The sequence below is a fragment of the Drosophila ananassae genome, chromosome 3R (genome assembly GCF_017639315.1).
Source record: "Drosophila ananassae strain 14024-0371.13 chromosome 3R, ASM1763931v2, whole genome shotgun sequence".
NCBI lineage: Eukaryota > Metazoa > Arthropoda > Insecta > Diptera > Drosophilidae > Drosophila > Drosophila ananassae.
In genome coordinates, this window is record NC_057930.1 from 12,562,041 (window position 1) to 12,580,294 (window position 18,254).

Below are 18,254 nucleotides of genomic sequence, written 5' to 3' on the forward strand. Positions count from 1 at the left end.
ATTGTTACCCGGTTCATACATAAAGTCACGTTTCCGGCCTGCCATTCTTATACATCTTAAAAAATAAAAAATAAAATACATACATAAAAAAAATACATAAAAATACATCATAAATCTTAAAAAATTCATGGATGTTTAAATTTTATACATCTATTTTAAAATATTATATTTTTACTATTTTTCCACTAAAATACACAATAAAAGACTTAACTTCAACCTTAAAACCTTAACTTCATTTATTCGTGAAGCAAAGACACAAACCACATGTTCGATATTTAGGCAAAATCCACATATCGATATATAAAGAATACCGATATATTGATAAAAACCATACGTTCATCAACACATTTGGTTATCAACAACACTACAAATCTTTTCCTCGCTTTTTCTCGTCTGTCGGTTGTTCGGCAAAGGCAAAATTAATTTTTAAATTATTGCAAGCACTTTAATGCTTGCCGTTTGAAATAGCCAAAGTATCTAGAGGTGCGACAGCAATCAGGTGGGACAACTGCCGCGACAAACCGAGAGGCGAGGGAAGGAAAATAACCCCCAGAAATCGTGAATTCTAACGCGGCGCGCGTGCAGCACATACACACGTAACAAAAGTCTATTGACGCAAAGCTAAAATACATATAAAAAAAAAAAGAAAAAAAGCAAACCAAAGGTGAAAAAAAAAACAGTGAAAAGTAAAGACGAACGACAAACAAAAAAAACCGCGTGCACCCAAAAGAGCCCTCGACGCCAACCGTCACCAGGTATCGCTGCTGCTATTGTTCTTGACCGCATGGACGAGGAAATTATTGAAATTAGCGACAGCGAACGCGAGGATACCTCATCAACCTCCGACATGGACGTGGAGATCACCGGAGTGGAGGTGGGATCCGGAGCACAGGTGCCGCCCACTCAGCAGCAGTCTCCCCAGGACGACGTTGACGTCAAAATGGGCATCACGTCGGCAGAGGAAATTGTACCCAAGGACGCGGCAACGTGAGTATTTCGACCAAGTTTTTGTCCAACTTGCCATTCCAATTGGTAGTTAGTACTGGGTCTAGTGATTAAAAGAGTAGTCCTCCAGTTGTGAGATAAGACTTTCCCCTAAAAATGGGCGATAGGGGAGAGCTATTTACAAGAGAGGTCATAAAAATAGGGATTAAAATTATTAAATAATTTATATAAATAATTATTAATTTTATTGTATTTGTATTATAATTATTATTAATAAATTAAAAAAAAAAAAAGTAATAATTATCTTACTTTAGTAGTCCTATTATTTTGCCCACATCTGTACTAGCCTGCACTGCTGTTTTATGTAATCTATTGCCTACTGTCTCCCTCTCGCCTCCCTCTCCCACCCATTTGACATGGTCATGGGCAGCAGCCGAACGAAAAAAGAAAACGCTGGCAGAGAAGCGACTGCGGCGCCAACACCAACGCAGCACAACCCAGCACACCCAGCTGCAGTTTCCCTACAAATATATATCTTTTCTTGTTGTTGTTGCTAGGTGGGCTCTATGTTGTGGGTTCTTATGGGAAACTGGTTTTACTTTCGACCAGGGCGGGGATACCAAGTCTGTGTGTGTGTGTATAGAGTGTATGTGTGTGTGGGCCCCCCTTAAACGTTAAATTTTGAAATTCAAGCGTCTTTGATTTCACAAGAATAACTAGCTTGTCTTCAAAAATTGGGGGTATTTGAGAGGTTTTTATAGAAAAAAAAAAATATAAAAAAAATAAATAAAACATTTTTCAAGCAATTTTAAAGCGAAAATATCAATAGTCTCTATAATATATTACTATATATAGTATATATACTATCTATAATACTTTCAGATCTTATAGATTCTAAAAAAAAGTGCTTTCTCACTTGTTTGAAGGAATTTGTTTATTTTTGTATATATTCTCCCTTCTCTTTTGCTTTTTCTTAAATATATTATTCAAATAGCTAATTATCTACCAGATACTATCTAGTAATTCTTAAGATTTTTGCTAAATTTTCATCACTAAACAGTTCTAAACCAGTCATCGCCACTTTTCATTAAAGCTTCCTGCCATTTGCATTTCCTAGAAGGCCATTTCCATTGATTTCCTTAACTTTTTAAACATCAAACTTGGAAGCATAGTATTGACTTTTGTAAATAAAATGCATTTTTGGAGATTCCAGTTCATTGTTTTAGTAAAATGCAACGCAATTGATTTTATTTTGGTTTGTAGATTTTTATTTTTGTTTATTACGCTGTTTCCGCTAGAATTTGCGTCACTTTTGCTGGCCTCCATGAGTAATGGAAAAATAATAATAATGCTATGAGCTTGTAGTTGAAATACAACTCAAATAGATAAGAGTTTAATGGAAAAAATATGGATTACAATCTCATGGCATTGAGTCCAAAGAGAACTCTGACCTGATCACCTCTTTCCAGATGAAGTACAGTCATCGCAAAAAAAAAAAAAATATTTAAAGACAAGGCCCAAAGCAGCCCACACAAAAGTTGGCCAAAAATGAAACTTAAAGTGGAATGAACTCAGAAGCCATACAAATTTTTCTTTTTTGGCTTTGGACTTGAAGTGAAGCCTTCAGTAATTATCTAATTTGTTCCATCAGTGACTTTGTTTCAAGTTGCGAGTTGAAAGGTTCAAGGACTTGGAGCACAGAAGTGCAAAAATTTCCCCTGTCTGGCCAAGTGACTCATCCTCTTTTTAAAGAAAGAAAAAAAATATATATTTTGTTTAATATTTTTGTTGTTTGTACTTACTTGGAAACTTGATGATGACGCTGGGAAAGAGAGATGAGGGAACCCGTTTTATTTTTTTTTTTTCTCCAATCTGTATATCTCTAGTGTGAGTCACAGTTTGTGGAGGAATTAGAAATGTTGACCCTGATAAATGGGCAAGTTTACGAAATTAGCAACAAAACATGGCTTATAATAAAGAAATTAAAATGAATTAGAGAACAATAACTCTCTTGACTTATTTTTGACCAAGTTTGTTGGCCTTGGCAAGAGCAATCAACTATTATGGCAGCAGCAGTCAATCAATCAGTTCAATTATTATTAAAAACTTAAAAAAAAGTCTCAGCATGCCGCCAACTCAAAATGTCAGTGAAGTAATTCTTGAGAAATCTAAGAACCTTGGCTTGGATTTAGAAATAAAATATAATTATTGAAGCAGAACTCCTTTTTTTATTTTTAAAAAATAATCTAAAGTTCATATAAACTTCAATGATTAAAATTATCTACAAGATGCTCATTAAGAGTTTAAATTCTCTTAAGAACCTCTGCTAAAAAGAAGAGCTTGCTCTTGAAATTCTTAAACCCCTTTTACAGTTTGAGAAGCCCTGTGTTCTATTTACTGGCCATCAACAAAGTTGCTCTTCAACTTAGTTTCGACCCAAATTCGCTTGCCCCTTATTTTTTTTTTCTAATGTTTCATTGCCGTTGGCTTTATTTTCGGCCAAACTTTTGCCCAATCGACACGAAACTCTCGACCAACTTCAGGCAATTAGCCCCAAACCATATAACTCTCAAAAAGTACTCCGACTTTTGGGTAAAGTGGGTCAATTAAATTATTGATTCGAAATGGTATTACTTAGACTAGTAACGAATTAAAGTTATACTTAGCTTAGATGGATGTGCCACTCATTTAAAGACTATTATTGTCTTGGAAATAGCTTCCAATTACGTAATTCCCCAGGTCTTTGTGGGGGCTGGCGAATTTTATTTATTTTTTGGTCAGGTAATTTTTCAATTAACTCGAAGATGATAGAAAGAGAAGCTTTGTCAAGATAGTAGAATAGTTAAAAATAAAAAAAACCTTATTAAATTGTATCTAAAAAATAACTACACACCTTGTAACTAATTATCTTTAAGTAGCTTTTCTTATCTCTCTGTTTCTGCAACCGGAAATGCCATTTATTGTCACTCGAGCCTCTTCAGCGAAGACTCTTATCGCAAACACTTAGTTAAATTCACTGGAAAATTGTTCAATTTTCCCCGAGAGACGCGGCTGGAAAACCAGATCCTCCCTAGATCAAGTTAAAAAGCTTAGCCAGCTGTCATCTGCCACCCATGTGAGTCTTCAGTCTTCAGTCTTCGGTCTCGGGCTGTCTTCCCTTATCGGTCTGGATCGGATTGTGAAGCCAGTTTAGCCAGTCTGCCGCCTTTTTGCTTTAAAGCTAGTTTTTAGACTTTGGATACAGAGAGAGAAAAGAGGGGCTTAAAATAAGATAATTATTATTTTACAAAAACAAAAAAAACTAAAGTAATACCTGTTACTAATTAGTCTCTAAGTTCTAAATATAATATTTTTTTAGATTATTAATATTTGCATATATTTCAAACATTTTCTTCAGTGCATCTATAAGAGAATTTATCTTTCGGAAAATTGAGAGTGGGCCGCTCGCTCCTTTCTCTCTCTTCGATTTGCATTTTCAAACTGTAGGTGTTGGCAGCTCATAAATTATCGCTCATTATAGTTTGACATTTATTGGCACTATCTCCCCTGCAATTATGCACTCTGGCTACCTGGTTTTACAATCACTGTATCACCTTAAGCCTTCTTTTTTTGGCCAACTTTTGTGATTTTGTGGCAATTTCTCTTAAAATTTTGTGGCTTTTGTTTTATGAGTTTTTTGATTAATTTTCTTTTGTTGTTTTCTGCTATTGGCACTTGTTGCTGGTTTTTAATTGCTTTGTTTGTCTGTAACTGTGCACTTTCACTTGCTTTTCGTTTTCTTATTGTCTTTTTTGTTTTTTTTTTTCTTTCTGGTTTTCAATTGCAACGACTTGGAATGGAATGCACTTGTTGCAGGGGCACTCTGCTTACTGCAATTTGCTTTGCGGTTGACCCATTTTGTCATAGAAATTGGATCAATTTTGTGATAATTTTCTGGCAGAGACTTGTGGGTTTTTTGCAATCCATTTCCTCATTTCTAGCCTTGACTTTTCGGTCGGGACCTCAACTTTCTTTCAATTTGCTGTCTTTCCATGTATGGTTTTATTAAAGAAATTAAAAAAAAAAATTGTTAATTAAAATCTGACAGGCAGCAGACGAAGCGAAATATCAAGCCCATGTCGCAATCGAAATTATTCGACACGCCTTCATATGGTGGAGGTTTGTTTTTTTAAATTTTTTTTTAAATATATATACTGTCTATAGATTTATAAATGTTTGTATATTTTTTTTGAACAACGGGAAGTTAAATTTAAAAGACAAGGAGAAGAGGAAAATAAATAAAAACAAGGAAAAAAGAGTTCATTAACTTTTGAATGATTTTGAGGAAGAAAAAGTCTTCCCTTTTGCTTTTATGAAAAAATTATATTTATTTAATTTTTATTAACATTTTTCTTGCCAAGTTGTAATACTTTTTTTGGTCAATGTGACTCTCATTTGAATTTTTATCTCTTTAATGATCGCGGCATTAATTAAGCGCAATTCTGCTCAGACAAGCATAATTCCCCATAATTATCATTTGCGAAAATCTCTTTGATGAGTTTACTCGCTCACTAATTTGCTCATTCTCTTGGCGATCAAAGGAGGAGATGCACTCGTAGGCTCCCACGCTCTCTCTGCGCTCTCTCTCTCTCTATCTTGCGGCCCCCCAATCAGCTGATCAGTGCGTTGCAATCGCAAGCCCACTCGGCGGCGGCGGCGACCCACTCAGTCGAAAATTGCAGCGGTGCGTCGATCGACGTCGTTTTTCCGCGCTGCTCTGCGCTCGCCACCCATTTGTGTGGAAAATCTGTTAATAAATCCTTTAAAAAGAGAGTGTAGTTTATAAAGAAATTATTATCCTTTTGCTTTGAGTTGTTTGTCTTCTGCTCCAATGCCAGAAAACGAAAAATTTCCGTTGTCAATAATACGATAAAATTCAGCCGTATTAGTTGTGATGAAAAGAAAAAGTGTGTCGTCAAATCGGCTCAAAACGGCAACCATATCCATATCCACAAGCTAAACGAAATAAAGGTGAACGGCAAAAAGAAGTTAAAATATCCGAAGGAATAAAATACTAACTCCAAAAAGAGAGAACTCTCACCGACAGACAATTATATTTATAAGTCCGAGTCCCATACCACAAACATCGAGGTGAACAAAATGTTGTAGTAAGTTTTTTACATTTTTATTTTAGCTTTCTTTTTTTTTTATCGCACTCGATTAATTAAATGCTAACTAAAACGGAACCCAAAGTGCAAAAAAAACAAAAAAATAAAAACCGCAACCAAAAATAAAAACCATTTTCGTTGACGCTAGACATTCTAAAGATATGCACAGCGGTGCGAAAAGTATATATATATACTTTTATATATATATTGGGGAACTTTTTGCATATTCATTTGTCTCTGTCGGAGTAGGCCATCCCTCTCTGACAGTTGCCACGTGCAGAGGCGTTGAAATTGAAAATCAATTGATAGAATCATCGAACTTGTTGAATAATACTGCGGTTTTTACAATCAAAAGTAAAGGAAAGCGATAAAAGGTTTGTTTTTGTGGGAAAAATGATGAATGGGACAGGGGTAATGGTGGTCTGGTTATGATAGGACTTCTGGGAAAGTCAAGAATAGAAAAAAGTGATAAGACTTGAGACTTGGATAATAGATAAAAATATTCAAAGAAAGCTAAGCTGATAGCTGATTATGATATTATGCTATAAATTATGCCATAAAAACATGTTTTAAGTGTTATAAGAGCATATTAAGCCTTTATTCTCAAGCAAGGGCACACTAAGACTTCTTGAGATAATTGGTCACACTTTGCAAATATCTTTACACTTAAGACTAAGATAATAGATAATAAATACATATATACATAAGACCAAAAAAAAATGTTTTAAGTTATTTTAAACCATTGCGAATTTAGTTAAAAACTTTAACCATTTTTTTTTTGTCAAAATAATTATGCCGGCTAGTGTAGATTAAAGGAAAAGCTTAACTGATATGTAGTGATGTGTATATAAATGAATAAATGTTAGGCCATGCACTTTATTAAGTTCAAAACATGTTCTAACATATCTTTTATATTGAAGAAACATGTTATACTTACTATATATACATTCTAACATGTTCTGTTCTAACATAACTTGTAAAAACTTGATCTACCATGTTTCAAGTATTGTAAGAGCCAATAACCTCTAAAAAAAAGCCACCTATCTCCACTCATCATGATGTTTTACAAACTCTTGTTGCTATTTCTACCGTGATTCACCCAAAACTTCTTGACTTTTCTGCCAGCCTTTGCCCTTCACACACTTTTTTTCGCTTGTTTTTTTTGCTGTCAGTTGCCCCAACCCGTCAAAGAGCAATGACCAATTCGATCAAGGCAACCCCCCAAAAAAAGGGAGAACGAGTAACAAACGCAAAGAGCCAATAGCCAAATGGCCAAAAGCAACAACAAAAAAATTCTCAATCTCTTTGAAAATGTCAGAGACCCCCGCCGACTCTGCCAAATGCAATTCTTCTCCGTTAGACTGTCCTTTCTCCTAGGAGACTATTTAGTGGGTCTCTTCTGGGCACATGTGTGTGCTTGGCTGCCCCAACATTTTTTTTTTTTTGGGAGCAGAGCTTTGGCATATGGCACATTGAGGTCGTCGGCGCAAAATTCCTAAAAAAAAAAAAAAGATATATACATATATCGTATAGAGTCAAGACTTTAGCAGCAGGAGGGAAAAATATGTACAATGCATCGCACTACCGCACTATAATTTTTGGTTTTTGTGTTGTCTTTTCTGCTATTTTTTTGTTGTTTTTTTTGAGCTGGGTGTGTCGTTTATTGCCCCGACATAAATGTTTTTATGCCCTCTCCTAGGCCCTCCTACCCCCCCTATGTGGCTATATAGCCTGTGGCTCTTCGAGTGTGGGCGTTCGGATTGCGTTTTAAATTGCAGTGGCATTAAATTTTGCATGCATTTTATTGCTGTTGCAGTTGCAGTGGCAGTTGCAGTTGCTGTTGCAGTTGCAGTTGGTCATTGGAGGCAAGCAAATGAGTCACATGGGAGTATTCCCATAGAGTCTCTCTTTGGAGAAACTTTGTGCCAAGAATTATAGGCCACTGTGGGGCAAAGGGCTTCTTTTGTCCTTGCAACCGACCGAGGGACGCTGCCGCATAACGTACGGCGGGATAGATATCACGAGGAATTGTCTCCTGGGATTATTAAAATTATATGTTTTGGCCTTATAATTTATGTCTTTTTTTTTAAGGAAGCTGAAGCCTTCTTCTCCCAAAAGGTAAAGCCCATTAGGAACATAACTCTACCTCTAACTCTGAAACTTTTAATTACTTCATACTCTGGTGACCTCTGACCTCTCTCCCATGCCCTTTAATACCATACCTTTTCCCCATTAATCACTCTTATCTATTTGGCACACTTTTTATCGGCTAATATATCCCATTTGATCGCACTTTAAGCACGTGTCCACTAGATATACACACATATCATATATGTATTTGTTGTTAAAAGCAAACATTCAGCACCGTCATAAATCCCCATTTCTTTTTTTTTTTGTTTGTAATATTGCGAGTGCCATAAATAGCAAACAACTGGCAACCGGCAACTGGCAGAACCTCTAAACCGTATTCCGCATGCCGAGAGAGAAATAATAGGTCGGACAACGACCCAAAACTGGGGGGCCATAAATTCAATTGAAGCAAGTGTCAATAGAACACGAACTCTCATCCATATGCAAGTTTTTTATAACTGAAAGTGATGATGATGAAAGTGATGATGACGATTGGGGGGCATTGTCAGATAACAATCAATTATGTATCTTATATTGTTTGGATTAGTTCTCAACCATTTCACACTTGGGCAACAGACAAAAGGTCTTGGGGGTTGGCACTGAGAGAAAGAAAGGGGAAGTACTTCTTTTGTATTTATTATACTTTTTATTTGGGTAGTTCAGTGTGACCAATTCTCTCACGAAGCCATAGTGTGCCCTTGCTAATAAAAGAAATCAATCAATTATATGTCTTGTGGAGAGAATTTAGAGACACTTATGGATATATTTTGATCCTTTTTGTTGGCGCAGTGTGACCAATTGTCTTAAGACAACACAGTGTGCCCTTTATAAAAATTCTTAACAAACAATTATGTTTCTTAGACAGAACATTGAGAGAAAAAAAGTTGCATTTTACTGAAACAGTGTGACCAATTCTCTCAATAAGCCACAGTGTACCCTTGATTAAGAATAAAGAACTAAGATTCTTTTATCTATTGTTCTTATCTCTTAACTACAATTTCTCTCTGTGCTTCGCCAGACAATTAATTTTTTACTTATTCCCCCCTCGAAAAACCCAAAACACACTTTTCAACTCCGGCAATTTGGCTTAAACTTTCGGGCACTCCGACACTTGGCCAGGTTCATTACCTCTTCCATACTAACTTCTCCTCTACTATTCCCCCGTTGGGGCTTCTTAAGCTGGCTTTTCTTTTATTTATTGGAAACTTCTCCTTATTCACTTAAGCCATGACGGCTCTTGGCTCTTCGCCCATCGCCCATCTCTCTCCTGCTGTTCTTTCGGCCGCCATTATGTCTGCACAGCATTTCCGGTTCACGCAGTTGGGGGCAAGCACAAAAACGGCAACAGAAAAACAACAAAAACAAAAACAAAAGCAAACATATATATATATATGTATATGTACATGAGACCCGCATTGACCTACTGTGCGTGGTTGTCCACGTGAATCGTAGATACTAGATGGTGGATGATAATAAGGATGTGTTGGTAGCAACAGCAGTGACTGTGTTGGGGTCTTGTGGCAAGCAATTTCAACTTGTGGCAGGTCATGTCCGTTGCTTCTTCTCCTCCAGCTGCTACGCCCTAAGCTTGTCTTGCTTTTTGTTGTTATTATTGTCATTGTTGTGATGGGTTAGACCGTTAGAAATGAGCTTTACGGCTAAAAAGGATAAGGAGGGTTGGATAAATTAATCCTTATGTCCTTTTATACAATTTTAATACTTATTTCTGTATTTATTTTAAGAAGAATCTATTTTTTTTCAAGATTTTAATGTCATGCCTAACCTCAAAATCAAAAATAACTAGTTTCTGTCTCTTTTCTTTAAAATCCTTTTTAGAAGAGTATACATGTTTAGACTTGTTATGACCACACCATTGTAGCCTAGCCATTCTTATTGACCAACAAATGGCTGTGAGTAAGTGGGAATGGGAAAGAGTGGGAATTGTCTGTTGTACCGTTAAAGCCCACCTGCAGAGAGGCTTCTCCCCAGCCACCCACTTCCCCACTCTCTTACATGCGCATTGCAAAATGCAACTGAGCTCTCTCCGAGGCATTACTCTCTTTCTCTCTCGCTGGTGCCACAGTGCATCTGAAAAGTCAACTGCCCGACAATTTCACCGGCAAGCGGCAGAATGCTCGTGCATGAGTTCGTGAGTTCTCCGATTGGAGGGTCTGGACATGTCGTTGCATTAAAATCGGCAAAAAAAAAAAGCAAAGGGAAAAGTAAAAGCAAAGCCAGAAGCAGCAGCAGCAGCAGCAGTGGCAGTGGCAACATCAATAGCTCGACTGTGGCAGCAGCAGCATCAACATCAGTCGCTTCCGTTGGCTGCTAGGGAGACCACCACCAGCATAAACGTGTTCGCTAAAACAGTCTTTTGATAGCCACTTACAATATTTTCCTTTTTTGTAATAAAATAATAATTCGGCCCTTATGGGATACCATCGGTCGCTTAATTGCTCCTCAGGATAATCCCTCACATTAATCCTTTTTTTATATATAAAAAAAAATAATAAATATATACGCATGTCGCAAAGTAATAACATTAAAAGTCTGACTCCTCCAATGCTCAATAAATTGTATATGAGTTCGGAGGAATTTACATTTCTGCCGCGGTAAGTAGACTATGCTTTTTTGTTGCCTGCCACTTTCCGCAGGATCTCCTGGTAGTTCTTGTTGTTGTTGTTGTTGTTGGTGTCTGGTGTCCGGGAAAATATTTGATATGACAGGATGCTAATGGAATGCAAATGGCAGTACACTGGGATATTTGATATATGGCGGAGAAGTTTTACCGGAAATTACGTGAAACGGGAAGAAGAGGTGGAATTATGAGGGAAATTTTTAAGGGATTATTAAAAGAGAGGTTATAGAAGAAGGTAATTTTATTTAAAAAGGGGTATTGGCAGTAAAATATGCATATATTATTGAATTTTATTTTAAAATTGCCAAAAAAAAATGGGAAAAAGAATGTTAGAACTTTAAAAAGTAACTTTAATAAGTATGAAATTATTCAATAAGGGCGCTACCGCATAATGTACGGTGTGATGTGTAGAGTATCATGTAGAGTAAAAAGTAAAGAGTAAAGTAAAAAGACAAATATTTGAAGGAAACAGAATTTATTTTAAGAAGGAAGAATATTTAAGCTTAAAAGTAAACCAAAAATTAATATCCAGAAGTAGAACCTAAGAGGACTATCTTTAAAAATCATTATAGATTAAAAGAAAATCACAATTTATGAAGAATTAAATAATCCTTAAGCCTTAAGCCCCAAGCAAACCGCATCCCTTACACACTCTCAAAATCCAATCCCCCTTAAAGTGTCCCCCTTTAGGCTAACCCCACTGTAGCAAGTGTGCGTATTATTCCACTATCGTCGCTAACCATCAAGCTGCAGTTAACTGATGGATTCGACACTCCGGCAATCTACTTTGCATGATTCTTCCAGCACATGTCCCATCGTTGGCCCCTCCAAGTTGTCTTCCTTGTCTCTCTTTGGAAAAAGTTTTGTCATCACAGTCCCCCCCACTCCCACTCCCTCACACATATCCCCCCTCTCTTCAAACTGTGCATGCATATTCATGAGAGAATGATTATTCCAGGCATCACACTCACACTCTCTGTCAGCCATCGGCATTCCACTCACATTGTAGATTCCTCGAATGTTCTTCTACCATTGACTTTGCTTATCGCGCATTGAACTCTACTGTGACCTGACACACAGGAGGGGTCATAATAGTAGCTTTCATTAAAGATTAAAATCGAATATTAATTAATAGTTTTTTTGTTTTGTGGTTGAAGGAATTAATTTTTTTTTTAGTATTTTTAATCTCTTTTTTTACTATATATATATTTTTTTTAATAATGAGCTTATAGTGCTATTATTTTAACCGCAAATGTAATCTATACATGCTTAAAAATTTGCATTGCATGCTTTGCATTCATTCTTTGACTGCCAGTTTGTTTGTTCTTTTTTTTGTATATTTTACTGCGCTATCCGTTTACTCTTTTTTTTTGCCTGTTTTTCCTGCCATTCAGGTGGTTTCCCTTTGCGCTTTATTTATCTAGCCGGGGCTTTCATGTTTTTTCTTTTTTTTTTTGGGTGTTCTTAAGCCCCACTCCTCCACTCTCTTTAATGCACCGCTTCTCCCCTCTCTCTCTTTCTAATCAGCTCTTTAGTGGGGCTGTTTTCTCTCTTTTTATACCCTTGCAGAGGGTATTATAATTTTGGTCAAAAGTGTGCAACGCAGTGAAGGAGACATCTCCGACCCTATAAAGTATATATATTCTTGATCAGGATCACCTCCTGAGTCGATATAAGCATGTCCGTCTGTCCGTCTGTCCGTCTGTCCGTCTGTCCGTCTGTCTGTCTGTCTGTCTGTCCGTCTGTCTGTCTGTCCGTCTGTCTGTCTGTTTCTACGCAAACTAGTCTCTCAGTTTTAAAGCTATCGAGTTGAAACTTTGCACACACCCTTCTTTCCTTTGCAGGTAGTACATAAGTCGGAACGGCCGGGATCGGTCGACTATATCCTATAGCTGCCATATAACTGATTGATCGGAAATGGCATAACTTCGTTGTTTTTCAAGTTAGAAGGTTGGATTCTTATTTGGTCCAACTTATACGATCTGCCAAATTTCATAAAGATCGGTCGACTATATCCTATAGCTGCCATATAACTGATTGATCGGAAATGGCATAACTTCGTTGTTTTTCAAGTTAGAAGGATGGGATTTTCAATGTATGCTTCTTTGGTCAAAATAATTCGATATCCCAAATTTCATAAGGATCGGCCGACTATATACGATCCGCTGTATATCTAATAATATAGATGCGTGGCGCCACCTATCGGACTGCGACTGAACTGCAAGGGTATATAAACTTCGGCTCCGCCCGAAGTTAGCTTTCCTTTCTTGTTTTTTATTGAAGTTGAATTGCAAATGCAAACGGCGTTGCCTACTTTTTTGGGCAATGCAAGTAGACAGATGGAAGGAGATGTTGCATGTGGAGGGAGGGGTGGAGGACTATGGGATCCTAACAAATGGCTTTCTAAAATGTTGCCCAATCAAGCGCGAACGAATTTTTTGACTTTTATGGCGCGTTTTCTCTCTAATTGTTATGCAAACTGCTGTTGGTACTAGTATTGCCAGCCATCTTACTCTCTCGTGAAGATCCCCCCTCCTGTTATCGCTTGGCTGTGCCCCCATTTTGTGGTTGAGACCGCGACCGCATCGGCAAGTTATGGCAGCAATTAAAAGTTTTGTGCTGAGCACTTGAAAAAATGCCAAACCTACCAGTGGCAACCACCCACACAGCCGTTGCCATTCGTATTCTCCTTTTTTTCTGAAAAAAAAAGTGTCTAGGAAATGCAAATTATTTCTCTCTAAAAGTTGCAATTAACATCTTTTGTTTGCCAGCCATCGCAATCACTGTTTCTTACAAGTTTCTAAAAAAAATGGAATAATATTAGAAAAAAGCAGGCTTTTTTTTTAATAAATATGCCATAATCGATTCATTTTTAATGGGGCACCACAGACTCACTTTAGACTCAAGAGGAAACTGAAACCGAAAGCAAATAAATAACAAAAAAAAATCGAGAATAACAAGCCGGGGCATAAAGCCCGACTATTGCCCCATAATACCTCAAACAATGCCCTGCCCCAAGTACAGTGAAAACTGTTCGTCTGGCACAACTCCAAATGTATTTCGGTTGCGGCGGATGGGGGGGGTGGGTGGTGGTTTTTAGGGGAAAGAATTTCTTTGGCTTTTCCGGGATTCTTTGGCGCCCCGCATTAGTGTCGCCCTATTGACGGCCATTGTGATGCCATAATTTCTTGCCCCATTTGAGTGGGGTGTGTGGGTTGCAGTGGGTTGCAGGTTGTTGCACTTCCCTGATGAAAAAAAAATGAGTAGTAGGACAGTGTGCTAAAAAAAAAAATGGAAATTGATCAGGGAGGCGGAAGTTCCTTTCGAGGTGACTTGTTAATTGCGGAAAAAGCTTTTCAATGGTTACGTTAGTAGGGTTTTACGAAGAAAATTATAATAATTGTCATAGATATAGTACAGTAGTTAGTAGTAGTAAAAAATGCTTACTATTCTTGTGCCACTGTACCTTTTTCTAAAGACTTCTGGGCCTACGGCAAGCGGATTACTTCCTGTTGCTTTTGGTTGTGCCATTTTTTTTTTTCCAGCCTTTTTTCCACAATTCTTGAGAAGAATGAAAGACTTTCTTGGCCCCGCGGGTGTTGTTTCGGTTGACGATGACGACATGAAATTAAAAATTCAAATTATAATCCAAGTAAATTTTTTTTCTGTTTCTTACAGCATTGCTGAAGAGAAGAAGAAGCTGGGAAACGACCAATACAAGGCACAAAACTACCAAAATGCCCTCAAGCTCTACACTGACGCCATATCCTTGTGCCCGGACTCGGCCGCCTACTACGGCAATCGCGCCGCCTGCTACATGATGCTCCTTAACTACAACAGTGCCCTAACCGATGCCCGACATGCCATCCGCATCGATCCTGGTTTTGAGAAGGCCTATGTCCGTGTGGCCAAGTGTTGTCTGGCTTTGGGCGATATCATCGGGACGGAGCAGGCCATCAAGACGGTCATGGAGCTCAATTCGCAGAGCACTGCCGTTAGTGGCGAGCAGACGGCGGTCCAGAAGCTCCGCCAACTGGAGGCCACCATTCAGAGCAATTACGACACAAAGGCCTACCGCAATGTGGTCTACTACCTAGACAGTGCCCTTAAGCTGGCTCCAGCTTGCTTGAAGTAAGTCTGCCTTTTAGATCCATAGATCTATAGCTATAACTATATCTAATATATATTTTATTTTAGATACCGCCTTTTGAAAGCCGAGTGCCTGGCCTTTTTGGGTCGCTGTGACGAAGCATTGGACATTGCCGTGGGTGTCATGAAGTTGGACTCCACCTCGGCGGATGCCATTTATGTGAGGGGCTTGTGCCTTTACTATACCGATAACCTGGAGAAGGGCATCCTGCATTTCGAGCGTGCTCTTACCCTCGATCCCGATCACTACAAATCGAAGCAGATGCGCAGCAAGTGCAAACAGCTCAAGGAGATGAAGGAGAACGGCAACATGCTCTTTAAATCTGGAAGATATCGCGAGGCACACGTCATCTACACGGATGCTTTGAAGATCGACGAGCACAACAAGGACATTAACTCGAAACTGCTGTATAACCGGGCTCTGGTCAACACGCGCATCGGCAACTTGCGGGAGGCGGTGACCGACTGTAATAGGGTCCTGGAGCTGAACAGTCAGTATCTGAAGGCGTTGCTGCTGCGGGCACGCTGCCACAACGATCTGGAGAAGTTCGAGGAGGCGGTGGCCGACTATGAGACTGCCCTGAATCTGGAGAAGACGCCGGAAATTAAAAAACTGCTGCGTGATGCCAAGTTTGCGTTGAAGAAGTCGAAGCGAAAGGACTACTACAAGATCCTTGGCATCGGTCGGAATGCTTCCGATGATGAGATTAAGAAGGCCTATCGCAAGAAGGCCCTGGTGCACCATCCTGATCGGCATGCCAATAGCAGTGCCGAGGAGCGCAAGGAAGAGGAGCTCAAGTTCAAGGAAGTGGGTGAAGCGTATGCCATCCTATCAGATGCCCGCAAGAAACAGCGCTACGACAGCGGGCAGGACATTGAAGAGCAAGAGCAAGGTATGATCTTTACATACATATTTTATTATTTTTATATTAATTTTTCTATTATTTTTTTCAGCTGACTTTGATCCGAATCAAATGTTCCGCTCATTCTTCCAATTCAATGGCGGCGGCCGGAATTCGTCCTTCAACTTTGAGTTCTAAAGCCTGCTCCTCCTCCTTCATAGAGAACAAAAGCACCTCGACTCCCATTCTGCCTCATCGGAAGCCAACGCGACCCAACACAGCAGCGCACAAAATATCAAGACCTTTGTTTTCCATATTTTCCTACCCCAACTCCCCCCCGACCCAATATATGATACGAGTGTTTGTTTGTTTTTTTTTTTTTTAATGAAAAAGAAAAACGCTAATCTATTCTGAAAATCTGAAAAGCAAACTGAAAATTTAAAGTGTATATTTAACATTTAATTGTTTTTTAAAAATTATCGGCGGCATGAAATCAAATAAAAATAAAATTTTATAAAATATATTGAAACACTGACACAAAAAAATAAGTATCAAGTTGTTGAGTCGCCTGCTCGTGTGTGTTCGGATTTAATAGAGGAGTGTAGCTGATTAATTAATGATTAAAATAAAAACAAGCGTAGCCTTATTGTCTAACCATTTTAATTTTTACTCATTAAGCCAGGCACTTAAGTTATGTTTCTAAGTTCAAAGAAAATGAAGATTTGATGTTAAACAAAAACCCATAAATCAATCAAAACTAATGACGATGATTTAGGTATTGTGTTATTATATAATGGAGATAATAATATATAATTCGAAAGCATCAAGTAAATAATGTAAACAAGTGAAACAGTTGTTTTACGGGTGTTCGGTATGGGGTTGTGCTTTAGTCGTATTTAGCTATTAAATAAAAACTAGTTCACTTCAATTACTTTACTTTGGAGTAACCGCCATAAAAGTGTAATAGCGGCTAACGCCAAGTCGTGTCAAATAAATTTTTAAAAAGTAATTCTTTTTATTTTACCCTTTCCGAGGGTATAATAATTTTATTCAAAAACTGAAAAAATTTCCGGGGGATCCCCTGCGATGGCTATGTATATCTTGGCCAATTTCCATCGGATTCTTGAGCGGAATACCTCAAACGATTTGTGGATCCATTCCCCTCCATTCTGCATCAAAATCTCACAACAAAATATTTTTTAGATTTTTTATCACATTTTCCAGGGGATCCCCTTCAAAAACTGTCTCAGGACACTATGGCCCCCTGCGATGGCTATATGTTGGCCAATTTCCATCGGATTCTAGAGCAGTGCCTTAAACGATTTGTGGATCCATTCCCCACCATTCTGCATCAAAATCTCACAACAAAATATTTTTTAGATTTTTTGTCACATTTTCCAGGGGATCCCCTTCAAAAACTGTGTGAGGAGACTATGGCCCCCTGCGATGGCTATATCTTGGCCAATTTCCATCGGATTCTAGAGCGGAATACCTTAAACGATTTGTGGATCCATTCCCCTCCATTCTGCATCAAAATCTCACAACAAAATATTTTTTAGATTTTTTATCACATTTTCCAGGGGATCCCCTTCAAAAACTGTCTCAGGACACTATGGCCCCCTGCGATGGCTATATGTTGGCCAATTTCCATCGGATTCTAGAGCAGTGCCTTAAACGATTTGTGGATCCATTCCCCACCATTCTGCATCAAAATCTCACAACAAAATATTTTTTAGATTTTTTGTCACATTTTCCAGGGGATCCCCTTCAAAAACTGTGTGAGGAGACTATGGCCCCCTGCGATGGCTATATCTTGGCCAATTTCCATCGGATTCTTGAGCGGAGTACCTTAAACGATTTGTGGATCCATTCCCCTCCATTCTGCATCAAAATCTCACAACAAAATATTTTTTAGATTTTTTGTCACATTTTCCAGGGGATCCCCTTCAAAAACTGTGTAAGGACACTATGGCCCCCTGATATGGCTATATCTTGGCCAATTTCCATCGGATTCTAGAGCGGAATACCTTAAACGATTTGTGGATCCATTCTCCGCCATCCTGCATCCAAATCTCACAACAAAATATTTTTTAGATTTTCCGTGAAAATTTCCAGGGGATCCCCTTCAAAAACTGAAAAATATATGGAAAGAAAATATGACCCCTAGAACTGCTTGCTTGCTCCCCAATTCGAAGCTAAGTCGAGCAAGCAGTTGAACCAAGCAGGTTTGCTGCAAGCTCCAAAAAGTATGCTTCAGTTTTTAAACGCCATTTACCAGACATGCAAATGATAGGGGAAAATGCCTTAATTAGAGGAAAGTTTTGATATAATTTTAAATTAAATAATATATAGTTATTTGGAATATTAATTTGAAAACATTTTACATTAAATATAGTTGTTGAA

The 18,254-nt window shown here is 38.2% G+C and overlaps 1 protein-coding gene across 2 annotated transcripts; it reads left to right on the forward strand.

The window, feature by feature from the left end:
• The first annotated feature begins 319 nt into the window (after positions 1 to 319).
• Positions 320 to 16,860, forward strand: LOC6496825 (dnaJ homolog subfamily C member 7). 2 transcript variants are annotated; one of them, XM_001963289.4, is made up of 4 exons: positions 320 to 987; positions 14,539 to 14,991; positions 15,058 to 15,902; positions 15,964 to 16,860. In XM_001963289.4, the coding sequence occupies exons 1-4, from the start codon at positions 785 to 787 to the stop codon at positions 16,047 to 16,049; spliced, it is 1,587 nt and encodes a 528-aa protein (XP_001963325.2). In that variant the 5' UTR covers positions 320 to 784; the 3' UTR covers positions 16,050 to 16,860. The 2 variants fall into 2 exon arrangements, with proteins under 2 accessions (XP_001963325.2, XP_014761374.1); XM_014905888.3 differs by lacking the exon at positions 320 to 987 and adding an exon at positions 5,668 to 6,092.
• Positions 16,861 to 18,254: the final 1,394 nt, after the last annotated feature.

Excerpts from the sequence above, each read along its gene's own strand:
- LOC6496825 (XM_001963289.4), top strand. The coding sequence starts at position 785 with ATGGACGAGGAAATTATTGAAATTAGCGACAGCGAACGCGAGGATACC. Across the intron at positions 14,992-15,057 it reads CTGGCTCCAGCTTGCTTGAA|ATACCGCCTTTTGAAAGCCG; the intron begins GTAAGTCTGCCT and ends ATTTTATTTTAG. Across the intron at positions 15,903-15,963 it reads CATTGAAGAGCAAGAGCAAG|CTGACTTTGATCCGAATCAA; the intron begins GTATGATCTTTA and ends TATTTTTTTCAG.